A 19,179-nucleotide genomic window follows, 5' to 3' on the forward strand; every position below is an offset into this window, starting at 1 on the left:
AAGATCCTGTTGGGAAAACCTGTCCACTTCCTCAGTTGCCTAATAATAAGATGCTAAGTAACTTTGGCAGATGCTCTACCTACCAGCATGCATAGAAAGGCTGGTGAAGCTGTAAAACAGCAGAATGAAGACAAGAAGCCTGAAAATCAATGGTCATTAATCCAAGTTTGCATTACGGTTTGAAATCTCAAATACGAAATTAACTGGTAAAAACTTAGGAACAATTTTTCTTTAAAAACAAGGAAATGTAAAACCTGACAAATATCTGAGGGAAACAGCTTCTACCGCCTTAAAGCTACCACAGGGAACGATAAATGCAGCATCTATTCTGTGGAAAACTAATGAACCTGTTAATTCTTTATGGTTCGTATTCCCTAAAGAATATGAAAATCCCGATAATTAAAAGGCAAGCATGCTAACAAAACGATTTTTTTTTTAATTCTACCATTGAGAATTCCATTAACATCACTAGTCATAGAAGTGAAACACCCTGAGTAAGTCCAGCTGTCATAGTACTGTTAGAGTGATTCAGCCTCAGCAGCATTAATCCAAAATTCTCTGAATGCCTTAAATACAGCACCTTGGACTTTACTAGGTGAACATGAATTTGCGCTACAAAACATCTTAGCTTTAACCAACTCACCCAGGTGAACACCAAGCAACGCTGACCCCTAAACAGCACAACCATCCTCGCTGTTAACAGCAAAATACGAACAGGAGCTTTCATATTTGCTAGGAAGAAAGGCAAGAAATATTTAATGCTCCACTACCTACTGGAACTTCAAAAAAGGATGTGGATAAGTGAGGGATTTTATTATACCTATAAACATCAGAATTGCATTAACAGCAAAGATTAAATTTAAACTACAAATAAGAAAAGATAACATGGAATCAAACTGTAGTATTCAAGTTAAGGGAGGAGGAGAAGAAATATTTACTCTGTTTAGTTTCGTAAAAGTTATGGCCTTACTGCATTCGTAGATTTGAGATGGGATGAAGAACTTAGCCAAACACACAGCTGTAGGTCAAAAGATGAAAATGAACCACTTATAATAGAGAACTAATGTTCACAACACTTTTTTGGCATTTTCACTTTGTGGAATCATTCCCTGCTTCTTCCCCCAAGTCACAGCAGTGGTGGTGGGCTTTGTTATTGTTTTCATTTGATGTGAAAATCAGCCTAGCATGTATGACATCCAGTGAAGAAGTAACATGGATTAAATCTTTGAAGCTGAAAGATTTACACATTTATACTAAACACCAGAAGAACTGCTGTATACACAAGTAAGGCACCAAAATAATGCCATGCTTTCTAGAAAGCCCAGAAAGACACAGGTACTGGCCTGCCCTTTCAAATGATTACTTGGAAAGAACAGAATTACCTTTTTCCCCTTCCGACGTCACATTTACGGCACCGAGTAGCCTTGCCATTTTACCTACTGGAATCCAGGGGCTTGGACTTAGACTCCACAAACTTACTGGTGTGCTTTGAGCTTACACACAGAACCAGAGACCAAACAAAACCCTTTCACCCCTCAGGGAAGTCGACTTACATCCCCAAAGACCACTGCGCACTGACAAGGTCAGGGCATTCTAGAAATAGACTTACTCGAGCACATCCAAGGCAAACAGCCTCAATAACTGAGGACCAAAGTAAGTCTGCTCATATTTATGATCCAACAGACTGAAACAAGTTCAGGAGAATGTACCAAGCTCAACGGGTGTAAGCATGCAGAACAAGCGTCTGCTCTTTAGGCAGTGTTAGACACAACAGGTCTGTAAGGACACAGGCCAACAATCAAGTAATGCAGATGATGGGCATCAGCAGGACATAAACCATATAGAAAAATATTAGTATTATGTGCTTGGTACAAAGCAAGTGGTACAAAGTTTGGGAAACTACATCATGGGCACCTGACTTGCCAGAAAGCACATTCCGAGTCCAAACTTTTGTCAAATTAGTGCATACAGCAAGGCTGATTGATGATCCTGTACCTTCAGAGAAACTTGAGAAAAATCTTGATTCTCTAAAAAATAAAAAGCCTGAACTAACGGTGATGCAATGATAACCACTTCACCTGCCTGTAATCCCATTTTCACAAAACCTATTGCATTTCATACATTTAAGTGTTTTAAAATTACATTACAGCAAGGACTGAAAGCTCACAGCAAAGGTTCACACAACAGCCTGATGCGAGTCAGGGGTTTGCTGCTGGAGGAATCCCACCTTCAGCCCCACGCATGCACTCCTGTCCTTTGTGCTGGAGCCAGGATTCAGCTGGAGATGGGCTTATTCAGAGTGTGGCAAACTGTTTACAGGTATTATTTTGTATGTTTTCTGACCCATTAGAGCTGAAAGGCACCGCTGAATGCTCAGATGAGCAATGAGGTTGTCTAAGGGAAGAGAGCAAGCAAACACAGCGGAGGCAGAGCTGCTTCATCCACAGGCAGGATGAGCGTGGTACATCTGCTAACCCCGACGTGCCTTCCAAGGCAGCATGAGGCTGTGCATTCAACCCCGCAGAAAGCCACAGCTGGGCGCTATATGTACTGCAGAAACAATTTATTTAGTGGAAAAAAGTTCAATGTTGCTAAAGTCGACTTCAAAATTGGGCAACAAAATCAACTGCAACTTTATCATTCACTTCGAGCTGTCTGAGGGTCACTTCAAAGTGATTTTTCTTTTACTGATTCTCTCTACATATATCATTCCAAAATGAAAGTATTCTAAAAAGACTTAATTTTCTAAGGGACACTTGTTTTTTGTTGTTTCAAGAGCAGGAAAAAAATTGAAAACATTTCAATTATATTACCTAAAACAAGTTGGATAAAGCAAGACCAGAAGATAAATATTAGGTTAAATTACTGGTTCTTCATTTGACTTAATTTAAAAACATTTTGAAAAATAGAATAGTCTTAATAGCACATACTAAACTTACAGAAAACAAGTCAACGCTATCTTCTGCATTACAAACTTTCAGCCACACAGCCAAAGCCTGGCTGCGTTGGGAAGTTCAGATTTATTCCAGCCCAGAGTATTTAAATGTACTTTCAGCCAGCTTAAAGTTTATCCCATCGTAGGTTCTTGCTTGCTCCTGGCACAGAAAATATCTGTCAAAAATCAGATAAACAGATTCTGTTATGAAAGCCTCTTACATATTAATAAATGATAAAGGATAATAATGCAAACCAAATCAAAAAAAGCTACTTTGCAAAGGATTTCAGCTCAAAAGAGTAGCTGACAACTTTCCATGGCTCCTCTACAAAGTTTCTGCTGAAGACTTTCCAGGTACAGGTAAAGAGAATAAAGAACGGTTCCTACTCGTTAATCTACAGACAAAGATAAATTCAGTTCACAAGACATTAAGATCTGATATTTACTTGTGCTCACCACTAAAAGCAGCACCTCACACCCATTGTAACGTGGCAGCTGCCAGCATCATCAGCACCTGTACTCTGCAGATTCACCTGGCTTGGTTCCACCGCCAAACACCTCAAGATTCAGTTCTGGTCTAGACCTACAAGACCACAGCACCTGCACATCCCCTCTCATCTACAATGGATTTCCAGGTGCATGCCTTCACTTTCCCTAGGTGTTGCTGGCATGCAAGAGCTCTCAAATGCCGTAGGTATGTAAGTACCACCAGGGAGACCAGCTACATTTGGCTGGTGACACAGAGGTATGACAGACTCAACAGAATAAAATCAGCTCAACACAAAAAAGGATCGCATCCCTTATTGCCTGAGGTTCTTTTTCCTTTGTTCATATTTGTTCTCGTAACACAGTGGAAACGCAGGCCCCCACATTTTAATTTCACCATAGCACAATTGCTCTAGATATCCGACGGATCAGGAACACGTTATTAGAAAATCACCACTACATGCTCGCCCGAGTCTTTACTTCCTAAACGTCTGCTAGATAACGCCAAAGACAGTTGGACAGACCTTCCATACAATCCAGAACAACTGCTCCGTAATCAGTATTTTTACTCAGTATCATTTACTCCAAGTTTCAATCAGTGTGCTATATGAACACACTAAGTTTTGAAGAGTTAGAAAGTGTTTGGATAAACATATTGTTACCTTTAAATACATTTCAAAGCTCAGAAACTAGTGACAGAAGTATCATATTTAAATCTTAATTTCACAGTTTTTCCTTTTCCTTATTTTTGATTCAGAGAGTCAACATGCATATATTGCTATCTTAATGCTAGACGTAGATTGTCTATAATTTCTAGTTTAATTAAATTTTAAGGACTAAATGAAAAATCACTTAAATTTAAATACTAAAGAACCTAGCAAAGTGAAAAATTAAAGATGCGTTTCTATGGTAATGTTTCAAAACCCTGCCTTTTTTTTTCTTTAAGAAACATACATGATTCACAATAAATGCAAACAGGTAAAACAGCATATTCAAAGGTAGGGAGAAAAAAAGTCGATCTGCGCATTCCTTTCTTTTTGGTATCAGCCTTCCACCCCAGAAACACACATTTTATCCTGAAAGAAGTCTATCAGTGTGACTCAATCTTGCACACACTATGCAATTTTTATATGGAGCGTGCTTGAAGAAAAAGATAAAGAAACCTTGACAAAAGAATAAAGAATACAAGGAACACAGCTTGTGACTGAAGCACATCTCAGGGATTCACAAGTAAATTTGCAGCACGTCACGTGAAAAAGCCATATTACTCACCAAAACGTTAGCACAAAGAAAACATTGCAGGGTAAGACGCTCTAGCAGCAGTAAATTTCTCAAGTGGAGCTCTAACTCAGGCATCTGCACTTCTTCCAGCACCAAAATACTTCCAGAACATGGCATGACTGATATGCCAGAACAGCATCATCATTTTTATCAGAGAGAAAGGCTTATGCAGAGACTATTTTCTATTTCAAAACAAATCCCCCAGTAATCAGACCTTTTTGTGGATAAAGAAAAGGTCACTGCCCACAGCTGGAGGAAAACCCATCCGCAGCAAGACAATAAATAACACTTCGGAGAGACAGCTAATACTGTGTGGTGAATGGCAATTACTAATTCACTTCATTCCTTTTGTTCTTTGTGTTCTTTTAAATTAAAAACTTTTGCCACAACATGTAGTTTGGCAAGAAGTTCAAAGCAGAGGAATCGATTCAAGGATACACTACACATGGGGCTCTTCCGACCCAAGAATTTGCTGCTGTCAAAAGAAAAGCCTTGCCTTGACATCCCTCCCTTCCTGCTCCTAGCCACAAAATCCCTCCCTTAGGACAGCTCTAGTCTGTGCCACACTCCTCCAAGGGGATTCATCCCCTGCAACCAGCAACAAGCTATCGTTACTCCCTGGAATAACAAATTCTGTTTGTCTACAGTAGGGTATAACAAGTACCCAAGCCAGCAACAAAGTACGTGGTAAGAGCAAAAGACAAGGAGAGGATGGATGAGGAGAGGCAGAGATGGCACAGAAGAGCAAGTTACCTCTCTCCCTACTTTCCTCTTTCTCAAATTGGTTAAACCACAGTGAGCACAGTTGGCTAACGTGCAAAAAACCAAGGCAAAAAAACCACTACAAACCACAGCCTTCCACCTATCCCTGCAATCAGCTCCAGCACAGAGTACCTGAAGAGGCCACGGTGCCGGGGATCCAGTTAAGGACCTTCTCCTCCTTTCTTCCACAAAATTACCATTTCTCAGCCAGCCTAAAATCTAAGTTTTAAAAGAGCACAATTACAAGGCTTGCTTCTCTGACAAGGCTAGTTACCAGCTGCAGCACTTGGAGAAATCGTACACCGAAGGGCAAGCAACAGTACCTCGCTCCTGACTAAAAACTCCGTGCTGCTTTATTAAAACACACAACAGTTTCAACTCTGCTTTTATGTAAAGCAATACACGAGGTACCAATCTATTCTTTTTAAAGGAAAATATTGCTGGACTTCATTTACCCTTTCTTCTCTCTGACCGCTCTGAAGTCACCTCGGTATCTGTAGCACTCGAGAAAGCCGAAGTTGCTGCCTACAATACTGAAAATAGGATTTACAGTAACCGTGACGTTTTGTTCTCCATTCCACTGCCAATAAGTCCTGTGACTCTCTGCTTTTTAACAACTACTTGCACTGCGCTGGCACTTCCACAAAACTATCATTACAAACCCCAAAAAACCTCTTAAGGAATAATAAAATCAGAGGCCGGTGCTGTGCGAGTCAAGAACCATTTTCGCACGTACATCAGTTCACACCAGCAAGTCATTTATTACTGGCTCTTACCATCACAAAGTCCTTCCCCAAGCCTCCACAACCAGCCCCTCCCTTTACCATCCCAAATAGCCATCACCAGCCAAGCTGTCACCCAGCTATTCATGACAAGGGATTTCCAAACAACCTAAAAACTTCTGAGCAGCTCAGTTTCTAAGAGATGCTACTAACAGCCCCATTAATTCCTAAACTTCAACTGGTTTCTCTATCCAGAGAAGGTGCTTATCGTTAGTTTTTGGAAGTTTAGTTTTAGTTAGCCTTGGGAATCTTCCTGGATTTCCACAAGGTGTTTAATAAGGTCCCTTTCCATCAACTGCATTGCCTTCGCCTCTCCTTCTCTAAAGCTGTCATCTCCTCACCTCAGAACCTTTCACGTCTCTGCTATCTCTGCTGCTGGTCCACCTTGCCAGCAAGTATTTTCCACTATTGCACTGGCTCCTTTTAAAAAGATGTCACCATTGCCCTTTTCCAGTTTTCTATGGCTCAAGTTAAAACACTAAGTTATACTTCCCAGCTAATTATCTGCTTATTTCATTTCTGAGCTCCTTCACGTGTGTGAACATGCCTCATCTTGACTTGTGACTGCTCATTTCAGTTTGCTCAAGCAGCCCCTTCTCCAAACACTACCATTCGAGGTCTGGTGCATTCCTTACCTTAACTTCTTTAAGTTCTCTCATAAAGCACTGACAAAAACAAAGCTCGTTTCCTGCTGTCATTTCACCTTCTCAAGACACTCCTCTTATAACTCAGTGATCCCCTGGTCCTGCAGACTGTATCATACAACAGATGTATCAGAAAAGGGAGGAGAAAAATGGGAGAAGAATGCCATGCCCTTCAAGTAGTTTTTCAAGACTGGGATTTGGGCTTGTGTGTGGCTTTGAGGGGTTATGGGAGAGGGGAGGGGGGCTGCCAGGTGGCTATTGCACTATGTTTTTATACTTAGCCCACCATTACTTTCATTCTTCTCAATATTCATCATTTACAGAAGATTTATTTTTTTAATTTGGCCATGCCAGGTACTTTAATTGCTGGTACAACATCTTCATGAGCAATACGCACCCACTGAGAGCCCAGTGAGCTTCAAAAACTGTCCCCAAGCAGCTTGCAACATTTCACCTTTTCAGCTCTTTCAGCTTCAAGGAGCTGTATCCTCCCATCACCACCCCGTTTCCAATAAAGAAATACACGAAGTTAAGTGGCACTTCAACGGCTTTCTTAACCTCGTTTAGATTCAGCATCCTTCCAGGAGCAAAATACGAAACACGTCTGTCACAGCCCTCAGTGGCAATAGCCTGAATCTGCTCTCACATCGTACTGCAGGCCAAGTCGTGAGTTGGTTCTCCTGCTGCGTGCTCCCTGACCGGCTGTTTCATTACTCACCGGCCCAAAGTTTTTCTTGGTATTTCTCTCCATCTGCCTAAACTAAATTAGGGTCACAAGCCATTCGTGACTATTTCCTGCTTTGCAGCCACTCTGGTCTCACACAGGCTAAAGGAAACGCAGACCACATGCTAGTTTTCCCCCCTTACACGTGCCTGGGCTGCTACCCATATAGGTTTCGGTGTTGCGATAGGTCCTTTTTTGTTTCTGAGTTGAGTATTTGGTTATCTGACACTCATCTGGCAGTCGTAAAAACTCACCTGGAAGCTTATAAAGACCTGAACGAACATAAGAGCAAATGGCAGCGATAGCACATCTCCTCATGAGGGGTTGTTTTGTTCAACCCTGCTTAAACAGGGCTGACATTCACTCAAAAAGCAAAGAGTTTAGCACACCAAACAGCTGAAATACAAAAAGTTAGATAAGATTCAAGTTACACATTTGCAGCCTTGCTGTCCTGAAGCCCCGGCAGGCAGAGCTGGCTCCATTTGCTCTTCCCATGCTCCGTACCTTGCACAGTAGTTCCGTGAGAACAACGCAGGTCACGAAACCTGATTTTCCGAGGCTTCACTGGGGGATTATCCAGTGTCTGTAATTGCAAGTACACCTGCAGCAAGGACCCTCCCTCACAGGACGAGGTTGTGACTTTCTCAGGAAACACATCCAGGCCAGAAACACAAGGGGGAAATCAGGGGATTTACTGCAATTCAGAGCCTTTTGTACGCCAAGCTCTCAGTTGCACATATTATTCAAACACACAGTAATGAATTGAGGCTTTTTTTTTTTTTACTGCAATTCTCAAGTGTCCTTTATTCAAATGTCAACATCTTGTACACAAGGTGTTACAAGCACACAGAATGGAGCACTCCCAGAAAAACTGGCAGATTGTGCCAGCGACCTTTAGCTGTGTTCTTCCATCTTCGCAGAACACGCGTGTTTTTTTCCAAGCCTGACTTGAATTTTGGATGTTTAGGCTATCAGCTGTACTCGAGAAAAATCACTGTGTTCTCTTGAACATTTTGTCCTTTATAGAACATCTCTGCAGCTTTAATCCTGATTTGGAGTTCTTCTCCTGCAAATTCTGAGTTAAGCACAGCACGCTTTGCCATGCCACCACTTAACAGTGACGGTGGTCACAAGGCAGCTGAATGCAAACCGTTGCCTGAACTGCAGCCTCTCCTTGTGCAAGTATTACTTAAAAAATAGTCCCTTGACATCCTGATCTTCGTACGTTCGAGTCTTTCACTAGGATACACAAAGCAGATGCAACAGGGCACATCAGCAGAATTCTCCAGGTGTTAGGTTGCCCGTCCAGTACCTTTCCTATACCAATTGCTATGGAGTTCAGATTTGTTTCTGCACAAAATTAATATATATTTATTAAATGGGAAGCCTACGATACACAAAAGTTAGTAATTGGTTCAGAAGTGGCTTAGCGCCACCAAAAAAAGCGCAGCTATGAGTAAAGCTGCTCTGTAATCCCAAGCGTGCCATTACGGGGGCTTGACAAGGTCTCAGAAACCATTTGTTGAGCCTCTGCGGAGAGGCGAGCGAGCAGCAGGCTAGCCAGCCACGACACAGCCCCTTCGGAAAGGCTTTCAGCCTGTAAGGAGCAGAAACACGCAGCACCGCTCGCCCAGCATGGCAAGAAAAGGTGGGGGTGGCAGGGGGACAGGGCTGCGGGTTAGAGCGCGGTGGGATGAAGCCTGCAACTGAAACCTTTCTCCCATCCATTCACACGAAATGGGCTTCTCTACTCCACACCCAAGACTGCTTTACAGTGGAAGGGAACCAGAAAGGAATAAAGGCTTTTATTCGCAGCAGAGACAAGGATCTTCATGCTCCTGCCTCAGCGTCATTACCTTATTTAAACAAACTCAGATAAATTGTCTGCATTGAACCTTCAAGAGCATTTCCACGACTTCATTTAACAGAGCAAAGTGAACTGATTCACACCATCTACATAAAATCAGAGTCCACAACTTGGAGTATTTTATAACATTACCAAGCTGCTCCCTTACTATTTCCAACAGCCAATTACATATCGACTTCACACAATCTTCCTAAGATCGCTTAGTTTCAAAATGAGGGTTCTGAATGAGGCTGACGTACCAGGACCCTTTGTGTGGTCGGGCTTGATCTTGGTTTGAGAGCTGTATTTTCCGCAGAGCGGTTATCGCAGGCACCAGCGACCACAAGCTGCACTGGTTAAAAAAAGCAAAGTAATGCAGCCGGATATTCATCCACTCTAGGTCGGTCTTTTAGAACCTGCCCCGGCCAGCAAAGCTCCTGCAGAAGCAAGAAAGGCTCGCCACAGTCCCCCTTAAAAGGAAGGCAGGCCCTTTTACTGTTACTAAACTCGATCAGATATCAGGAAACGCTTTCTCAAGGTCTGCTTTCAGCCTGTTTGCTACAGAAGTGTTGCTGCTCGGTGAATTACCTGCGCTGTGCCTACTTACAACGCGCTTGCTTTGTTCCTGGGGTTTTCCATAACTCCTACTGGGCTTCCCAGAACCCAGCAGCTGGGAACGAGCTGCAGGATTTGTCCTCCCGCTCCCACAGGCCTCTGGGACCCAGATTCCTGACCCACCTCTCCCTCCCCATTCATTCCCTGAGGGAGAACCTGAGATGTTGCTCGACGGGTAACTGATTGGAGACTTTCCTGGGGGCTCAAGTCTCATTTTTATTCCTGTCTTACAGCCCCCGTATTAGAGCTCCTCAGATATCGGGTAATAAAGGATCTCAGTTGTTTTGTGGTTTTTAATTTATTTTTTTTTAAACTTCGAAGAGTCTCAAAACATGAGAATCAAAGAGCAAGAGCTAGAGCGAGCACACCGCCTCGTTGTCATTTCACCAAGAGCATCCTCCTCCAGTGACATGCATCTCCTCCATAACCAGCACGCTCAACAACTGTCTTCCATTCCCTCCTAAGAAGCCAAGCGCAGCAGTACGTGGCCACGTTATTTACATTCTGTATTATTCTTATTTCTAATCCAGGAAAAAGCAGATACAGATCTGAAAAATTAAGGAGCCCGAGACATCGCGCGGCACAGCGCGCGCGTCTCATTATGCAGATAGAGGTTAATTAGGAGCTTTCGAACTACTTTGGTGACGGATCCAGAAGAGACTCGGGGCACACGCTCTAACAAGGTACCGCGGACACGTCACAGCGGCACCACCACCCTGCGGCTCTCCCAGCTTCCACCCTACTGCTGGCGGAGGCAGCAGCCAGGCGCCCGCGTGCCGACTGCGGCTCTCACCGCAGGGAGCTGCAACCGGCACACAGCAGCACGCGGCTACAGCAACGAACAAAAAACGATGTCCATCGAGCAGAAGACGCGCTGTTTGGCAGGTTATACCAAAAACTAGGGGGTATGAACTTCACGGCGTGACTCCTGTAGAGGCTCAACGCGGGGATGAGCGAGGAGCTCTACGCCTAGACCCGTTACTACGCTTCTTCTAAGTACAATTTTCTCACTGGCCCCAACGGCCTCCACTTGTTGCACTCCCAAACTCCTCGTTCCTCTCGCTAAGAATCAGTTGTGATAATAACTCAATCAATACATACCGGTGAATACAACCAGGAACATGCTTAAACTCAGCTGGTGTCAGCCTTACGAGGGGCCAAGAGTTCCTGAAAGCAAAACCCCTCAAGCAAACAAAGGCTCTCAACTCCTCCGCATTTTCCCTTTGACAACAGGTTGCACAGTTCGTCTATGATGTGTTAAAACACCTTTTTTTTTTCCCTGTTCAGAAAAAAATGGTTCAAATTCTATCAAACAAGACGAGCATCACCACCTCTTACCCAAATTGTTTGTTATTTTATACAACTTAGCCATGTTCTGCCTTTTCCCCACATACACAAAGTCTCTTTTGGAGACGGACAATATTCGTGCAATATCCTTTTCCAGGTAGGTAAGTTACCACATACCATATTAAAGGTGGAACAAACCAGTAGTTTACTGGATACCCCTCGTTTTTCCAACACTGTTTCTTACACAACTTACGCAGACCCTTTCAAGGGGAATAAAAAGGCGGAGAAAAAGTGGATAAGAATGTGATTGTCTCAGAGGGGCACGGAAGAGCCCACTACGTACGCGTATTTTCATAGTTCCAATTACAACGTGTCAGTACACCCAAATGAGACGACCTACACCATGGGGGATGATGTCGATGATTTCCCCATGATGGGGGAGAGCCCTCCATCTACAGCAATACTTCCAACAGAGAACCAGAAGAGCTGAAATGAAATTTAGTTTCAAAAGTCACCAGCTGTGCTCCTGTTGGGGACCTACATCAAAGAGAAGCCGGGGAGCACAAGCTCACTTGCCGTGGGTTCCCCACCCGGAGCATCACCCACGCGTGTCTCTCCCAGAGAGGAAGACCAGCTTCCAATAACGCACTGGGGGATGCCACTCCAGTTTGAGATCTTCAATTATATCATTTTCTTGCTGTTGTAATTAAAGAGCTAGACATTGCCTAAGAGTGACATTCGATAGCTTCTTACTCTCATCCAAACCACAGCCGATAAACAGGAAAAGTGAATATTTGGCAATGCTTCAAATCGCCACCGAAACAGGCATCCCTGCTCGACAGCACGGACTTCAGACTGTAGCTGCGTGCTGAAAACTGAAGGGGAAGCAAATAAAAATACAGTGCAAGACCAATCCCACTAAAACGAGACACCACTTCGGTATTAGCGCGCTACCACCGGCGCAGAAAGCGCAGGCTGACAGCGCAGCAAAGTGCCCGCCTCGGGTGCTGGAACACGGAGGACGCCCGCGCTCCCACTGCAAGCCCTCTAGCGTCCCAGCGCTTCAGTGCGCCGAAGCAAATACCTGGGAGTCAATTCCTGATGAGCTCTGAAGGAGTCTGATCCAGTCAATTAAAGAAACAAACCCCTTCACGTCTCAGTGACGGTCCAACAAGCTTTAAAAATGCTGGCATATTTTTCTATTCCTGCGTAAGACAAACGGGTAGCTTTATAACCTGGGTTGAGCAACACTTCCGAGCGCCCAGGCGGCACACAAAGCAGATTTTTACGCAGGAAGTAACTGGAATTCTCTAGGCAATAAAAAGTGAACTAACTGTCCTAGTGCCACCAGCAACGAGAGGATCGCTTTCTTGATCCCAAGGCTGATGCCTTCTCCTGTACCTTGCTGCTCTAACACGATCCTCGCTCGGCTCGGAGCCTGCTGCAGGTCCTGCACCGATGGGAGAGGCAGCGCCGCTCACCACAAAGCCAGGAAGGTTCTCTTCAGCCACAGAGACTACAAACTTCACAACAGAAGGAATCCAAGTGAGAACCGGAGAACCACACGCAGTTTTGCCACAGGCAGTGCACCGCGCGGTGCTGAGCTGTAACACTTCGATCGGTGCTCACCGACCTGACGGCCGGCAGGTTCAGGTTTGGGCACCGAATACCCGAGAAACACCCGTGGAACTGCGCCCGGCGATTCCCTTTTGGATGTTCTCAACACAAGAAGCCCGGCCCAAAGCCCTGCTTCGTGGCAAAGGGCGCGGCACGGCTGCAGCAGCTGTCGTGCCAGAGCGGGGCTGAAAGCCGGGCTATGCCCTCGTCGGGTCACCCAAGGCCAGGCGGCCTCTCTGCTCCTTTTAAAAACCTTCTCACCACCTGAAGATAAGGTGGCTGCCCGCCTGTCCCCCAGAAGGCCCCCCCCGTAGTTCTGAGGGCATCCAGTTACCTTCCATGGGCTGGGACACGTAGCTCCTAGCTAGTTTTGAACCGCCGCGTTCCACCTCAGAGGCGGCTGCAAAGGCAATCAACAAGAGGCGAAGACGCTGCCGCGCTGAAGGCACCGGCTCCTACTACCTGTAAGCTGCGTTTTCATCACCAAGAGCTTCTGAACACAGATTCACACAAGCTGTGCTATTAAAACACAGCTCTCTTCTGTAACCGTCCTAATCGTGAGCCATCCGCACGTAGAGTACGTCACTTAAGAAGGAGCAGCCTCAGTAATCCCAAGAAAACATCTGCAGTCCTGCGGTACGCCTTCTTCAAAGCACCCTAAAACGCGTGATGCATTTTAATAGACACTGAACTTGTGTTATTTTAAATAAGTTGGAGAATTATACAATGCAGTTTAAGGCAAACGCATATCTTTACAGGGAAAAAAGGTGCACGTTCAAGCAAAAGACAGCGAACAGCTTAACGCATGAAGAAAGTTGGAGCTGCGCGAGCTCAACCAGATGAGGTTATTTATTCCTCCAGCAGCACGAAACACTTGCGGGATATTCAGACAGTGTCGTCTGGCAGATAACACCACACAAGCGCTGCGCTCCACCTTTCACACACCCACCGCTCTAAGATGCACGTTATCAGGGTGTCAGGAAATGGACTTGCTGTTCTCCATTTGCTTTTGCAACTCCTCTCTTTTTGATACGGGAATCAGAATGGAATCTTTTACCTCAAGCCTAATTGCAGCCATACAATTTAGCATCGCCTACGTGCAGCTAGACCGTAAGCTATAAAAACACCCGCAGATATTTACATCTTAAATGCTTTAGAGATTGTCTGAAGGTGTATTTGAAAGAGTTTGCAGATATCCGGCAGAGAAATGAGAAGTGCCAGGGAAAGGGAGAGGAAAGGAAGCACTAAGGGAACAGTAAGACAAAAAAAAAAAGGAGACAACAATTGCAGCTCAGCAGTTTTCTGTTAAACCGGTATTAAACACTGTACCGTGATTCCCCCACCCTCCTGAAGGGAGAGGACCTAAAAATCACACGCACTTGGAGAACAGAAAATTCTGCTTCATATCCCCCTCCGACTAATCCTCCTTTTCAAGCACACGATTCCATTTTCTGTAATTTCCGGAAATAACACTACCACCAGCAACTCTGACCGCGCTCTCCCTAACATCACCAAGCAGACTGACAATTTTGTCGAATGAAATGAACTAGAAATCAGACGAGTTCAGAATGACTCCTGTAAACAGCCTGAAGGATCCAGAGGCAAAACGTGCGAGCAGTGGTGGTTAGCTGACTCATAGCGGCAGGCAAAATTCACGCCGAAATAACTGCGCTACGATTAATACCAGCGCGGGCAAGGCAGATGAGATCAGCTGCAGCCGGTCCCGCTGCAAACCTTCTGCAGACAACGGCTCCAGCACTGCTACAGCGAAAGCTCCAGAGAAGCCGATCCCATTTCCAACATAAAGTTAAAGCAGGCTGCGGGCAGTCATTTATCAAATGTGGAAATAACGCCCAGACTTTTCAAATAAGCGTTGTTTCAATGACAACGCACAGAGCACTGCTGCGACCAGGCTCATGGGAATAATGGATGGATGCAGCCGAGAATTTAGGACCTGTTAGCACAGCCCTTGCCTCCCCGGTTTCTTTTGCTTCCTACTCCCTATTGTTCTGGTGCTGGTGCCATGTCAGGGATTAGTGAGAGCTGGCTGACAGTTCGCCCTATCTTTCTTTAAAGGATTTCTACAGGGAAATTTGTTTGCTGGAGTCTGTGCTAAAAAGCATCACGAATAACCATCCCTGAATGCATCCGAGAGCCCTGCAAGGACCAGCAGCCTGCAGCTCCAGCAGCAGCCTGCAAGAACACCTAAAATGGTGCCTACAAGTGATAACTCAGACAGGAAAGCCCCGTAAAAGAAAAAAGGAGCCGCTCCCCGCTCTACAAAGCCGAGCTGAGCGCTTTAAGCGCTGCTCGCTCCCCCAGAGCCCAGCGCCGCTTGGGGCGAGGGCTTCTCTCGAGCCGGGGATGCGACCCACAAAAAGCCGTCAGCACACGGAGGGGACGGGACGGGAAGGGCCGGGTTGGGAGGCACCGAAGGGACCCCGGAGGGGCCACGGGGAGAGAAACCGGGGGGGGAGGGCACGGAATTGGGGGGGGGGGGGGGGGGGGGCCGGCTCCTCACTCACCCGTCCTTGCGCTTGGCTTTGTAGACGTGCCCGTAGGTGCCCCTGCCCACCTTGCAGCCCTCGTACTCGAAGAGGTCCTCCACCCGCTCCCGCTCGCCGGTCAGCTTCACCTTGAAGTCATAGTCCATCTTCGGCGCCCCCCCCCCCCCCAACACCGGGCAGCCGCCGCCGCCGCCCCCCAGGCAGCCGCGCACCCCCCGCCCCCCCGGCAGCAGGACGAGGACGAGGAGGAGGAGGAAGACGACGGAAAGGAGGAGGAGGAGGAGGAGGAGGAGGAGGAGGAGGAGGAGGAGGAGGAAGGCCCCGGGCCGCCCCCCGCCTCCCTCCCCAGCCCCGCTCCGCGGCCGCCCCCCGCCCGCCCGGCGGCACACCAGCCGGTCTCTCCCCCGGCGGAATACGGCCGCCGCGCCTGACGGCACTGTCGCAAAGCGGCGTCGCAAAACCGCCGCGAAGCCGCCGCCGCCGCCTCCTACTCCTCCTCGCCCGCTCGCCGGCCGCGTGGAAGGCGGCGGGTGAAGGGCGGGGCCCCGCCTCCTCGCCCGGCCCGGCATGCCTTGCGGCGCGGGGGCATGCTGGGAGGTGTAGTGCGGTGGGAGGGGTGGGCGCGGCGCGGCGCGGGGCATGACGGGAGTGGTAGTCCCGGCGGCGGGGCCGCGGGGCGCGCTGGGAAGTGTAGTCCTCAGCCGGCCTTGGGGGCGCAGGGGGAAAATGAAGGGAGCTCAGCAAGAAAAGAGGGCAGAGGCCGCCTTTTCTGCAAATGTTTTTTTTTTTTTTTCATCAGCTTTTCCTGCCATGTGGGTTACATGCCACCCATAGCTAATCTATACGTGTATTTTCTGCTGCATTGCTCTGTTTGCACTTGTATTGTTGGCAATGCGCCATCAGTTCAGGTGAATAGTCCCCCAGTCACAGGAGATTGGAAACATGAAGTACAACTTCAACTTTTTAATGAGAAGAAATCAATATTGACACCTCAAGACCAACTTTTAGTTCGGCTTCATGGAAAACTGCAAACTTTTGTGCTTTATTTTAAAAATCTATCCAAATATAATTTCAACAAAAAATGTTTACTTTGGGGCCCCATTCTTATAAAGAAAGAGACGACGACCAGGCCATGATCTGCTCTTCTTCACTCTCAGGTCCCCACAAGGGCTCTTTTTATCAATCGAATTTCTTATCTCTCATTTTGTCTCCTCGCCTTTTGTGCAATCTCAGAAGTCAATCTGAAAACACACGTTTAACATGTCCTGCTGAATCTGGTTCTTCGGAGCTTTCATTTTTCTCTTTTTTTTCTTGCCACCTTCATGGCTTGCTTTATAACGTCCTTCTGTTCCAAGTATTTTTGTTTCTAATGTTTCCTGCACACACGCTTTAGACATTTTTTCTTTGAAATCACACCTGTAAAGCAAATCAGGGTTCCCCATAGCAAAACAACCTAATACTGTGTTAGCGTTGATCATGCGCAGAGTGTCAGAGATAGTTACCAAAGCGAGCAGTGTCCTGACAGCAGTCAAGGCGGATTCACACCATAAACATCTCCGAATGCAGGGAACTGTGTTTCAAGTGAAAGGCCTGGTTTGTCTGGGAACTGCCTGGGCTGCAGGAATGAGCAGATGCTGCTGAGTGTTGAGGTAACAGCACTGGATAAAGAGGGTTCTGTGCCCAAGCTGGAGCAGCAGTGCTGGAAGCAGAGCTGGTTTTGTTCTGTGCACGTTTACACGGCCACGATGCAGGTGCTAGAATCCGAATTTGTGAAGCAAAGTTTATGGTTAGGGAACGAACAAAAAGCTACTTGCTCTGTGTCTTGCACTGTTAACAAATAGAGAAAAAACATATAAAAGTAATTCTTCAATTTTCTTGGTTTCTTAACATCTATTTTTAAGTGACTAATACACAATACTCAGTCACATCCCCATGCCATTAGAATGTCCACTTGCTCCATTTCCCAACTTGCCAAATTTGAGCATACTTCTGCTTTTCAGGGCAATTTTTCATTTCAGAGTAGCTACCTGCTAATAGTTTATTCCTATTTCCCTGAAGGGATATTTTCTGTAGCAGTGTGACTAAGGTGTTCCCGGTTTGGTACTGAGTGAAAGAGGGCCAGTCCTGATAAATGCTGTTCATCTTCCTCTTCTGCTTAGATCAGTGAAAGCTGAAAGCAAAAGAATAATGGTGGTGGTGGTGGTTCCTTTTTTTGTTGTCGTTGTTTTTTTTTTTTTCCTTTTCTGTGTGTAAAGAAAAAAAAACCATACTTGCACAGTGTGAACATCTTCTGGAAACCTTGCAGTTGCTAATGTGCAGATGTGTCAGCTGAATACTGACAGCATTTAAGAACACAGTTTACTTGAAGCTAAAGTGCTGCTTCTGCAAACAGTTTGGTATGTAAAGTTAAGTATTCTGTATTTTGCACTTAACTATAACATTGATCTGACTAGTGAAGTGTCCTAGATTCTGGCAGGAGTGCAAGTTACCAACAACCATCCGTCCATTCTTTGGATCCAGGTCCGGTATAGCAGAGAGTTATGTTAGAAAGTGGTGGGACATCAGTTCGCCAGACGCATGACCATCTTCAGTAACTCTCTGTCTGGCTGCTTTATGCTCCTGAAGAAGTCAGAGAATCAGTTCTAAAGAATCTTGGCAGACCTTCAAAATTCTGCCTAGGTTACTTTTGTTATTGAAAAGAGCCCTACTGTAGGAAAATAAACCCTAATATTGAATATTATTTTACTATTTTATATTATTTCAACAAACTGAATCATAGAAAGGGATCTCTGGAAGTTAGCTAATTCAATATTTTTCTTAAAACAGGGTTACTATTAAATTCAGGTTGCTTGGGGCTTTGTCTTGAAAACCTCTGTGGAGGGAGATTCCACAGCCTCTCTGGACCTGACTGTCCTCAGGGTGAAAATTCTTGTCCTTATACCTACCCTAAACATCCCTTCTTTCAAACTTATGGCAACAGTCTCTCCTCCTGCTGTGCACTTGGGCAAAAAGCCTGGCCGTGTCTTCTTTGCCAGTGCTGGCAGGCTGCCCCTTCTCCCAGCTGAACAAGCCCTGGTGCCCACGGCCTCTCACATGGACGTGCTCCAGCCCATGACCGTCTTGGTGCTCGCTGCTGAGCTCCCTCCAGCTTACCAATAATTTTCAGTATCGATATTGTTCTACTGAAGACCCCCAACCTGGGCACTCTATTATTAAGTTCTGTATTAAAAGATTCTGCCCTACTTACATATGTAATAAAATCTAATAAAGTTACTTTCTAAAGAAATTAAATGACTGAACAATCAAATTAAAGCAGACTTTCAGAGCTTATTTTGAAAAACTTAGTAATTGCCTGAGGTTTGCTGCCCTCTAAAGGCTACCTTTATTATTATTGCAGAGGAATTATTTTATTGTGGAAAGTATCCCTACAGTGCAACAATAATATTCGAGGAAAGATCTACTATTGTTATTTTTGTGCTGTGTGGCATAAAATAAACAAATACTGTATGTAGTTATATTGTACTGTTGTGAAGCATGAATATAAAATGAACAGAGAATTCTGCACTGTAGGGAAGGTCAGTAGAAAAAGTCGAAAAAGGACTATTGCAGTAGAAGCTTTAAGTAAGGAAATAAAAGTTTACTTATCTATTTTCCTAAAATATATTATAACCTTCTTCTGGATGAGCAGTCCAT

General features: G+C 45.5%; 1 protein-coding gene across 2 annotated transcripts in view; it reads right to left on the reverse strand.

Moving 5' to 3' along the window:
* The window catches only part of CDK8 (cyclin dependent kinase 8), an 80,834-nt gene extending 65,202 nt beyond the window's left edge, over positions 1 to 15,632 (reverse strand). For both annotated transcript variants that reach the window (XM_035542681.1, XM_035542680.2), the window contains exon 1: positions 15,505 to 15,632. In XM_035542681.1, the coding sequence (XP_035398574.1) occupies positions 15,505 to 15,632 (128 nt within the window). The remainder of the gene's footprint in view (positions 1 to 15,504) is intronic.
* Between the last annotated feature and the right edge of the window lie 3,547 nt (positions 15,633 to 19,179).

This window comes from Cygnus atratus, chromosome 1, assembly GCF_013377495.2.
Source record: "Cygnus atratus isolate AKBS03 ecotype Queensland, Australia chromosome 1, CAtr_DNAZoo_HiC_assembly, whole genome shotgun sequence".
NCBI lineage: Eukaryota > Metazoa > Chordata > Aves > Anseriformes > Anatidae > Cygnus > Cygnus atratus.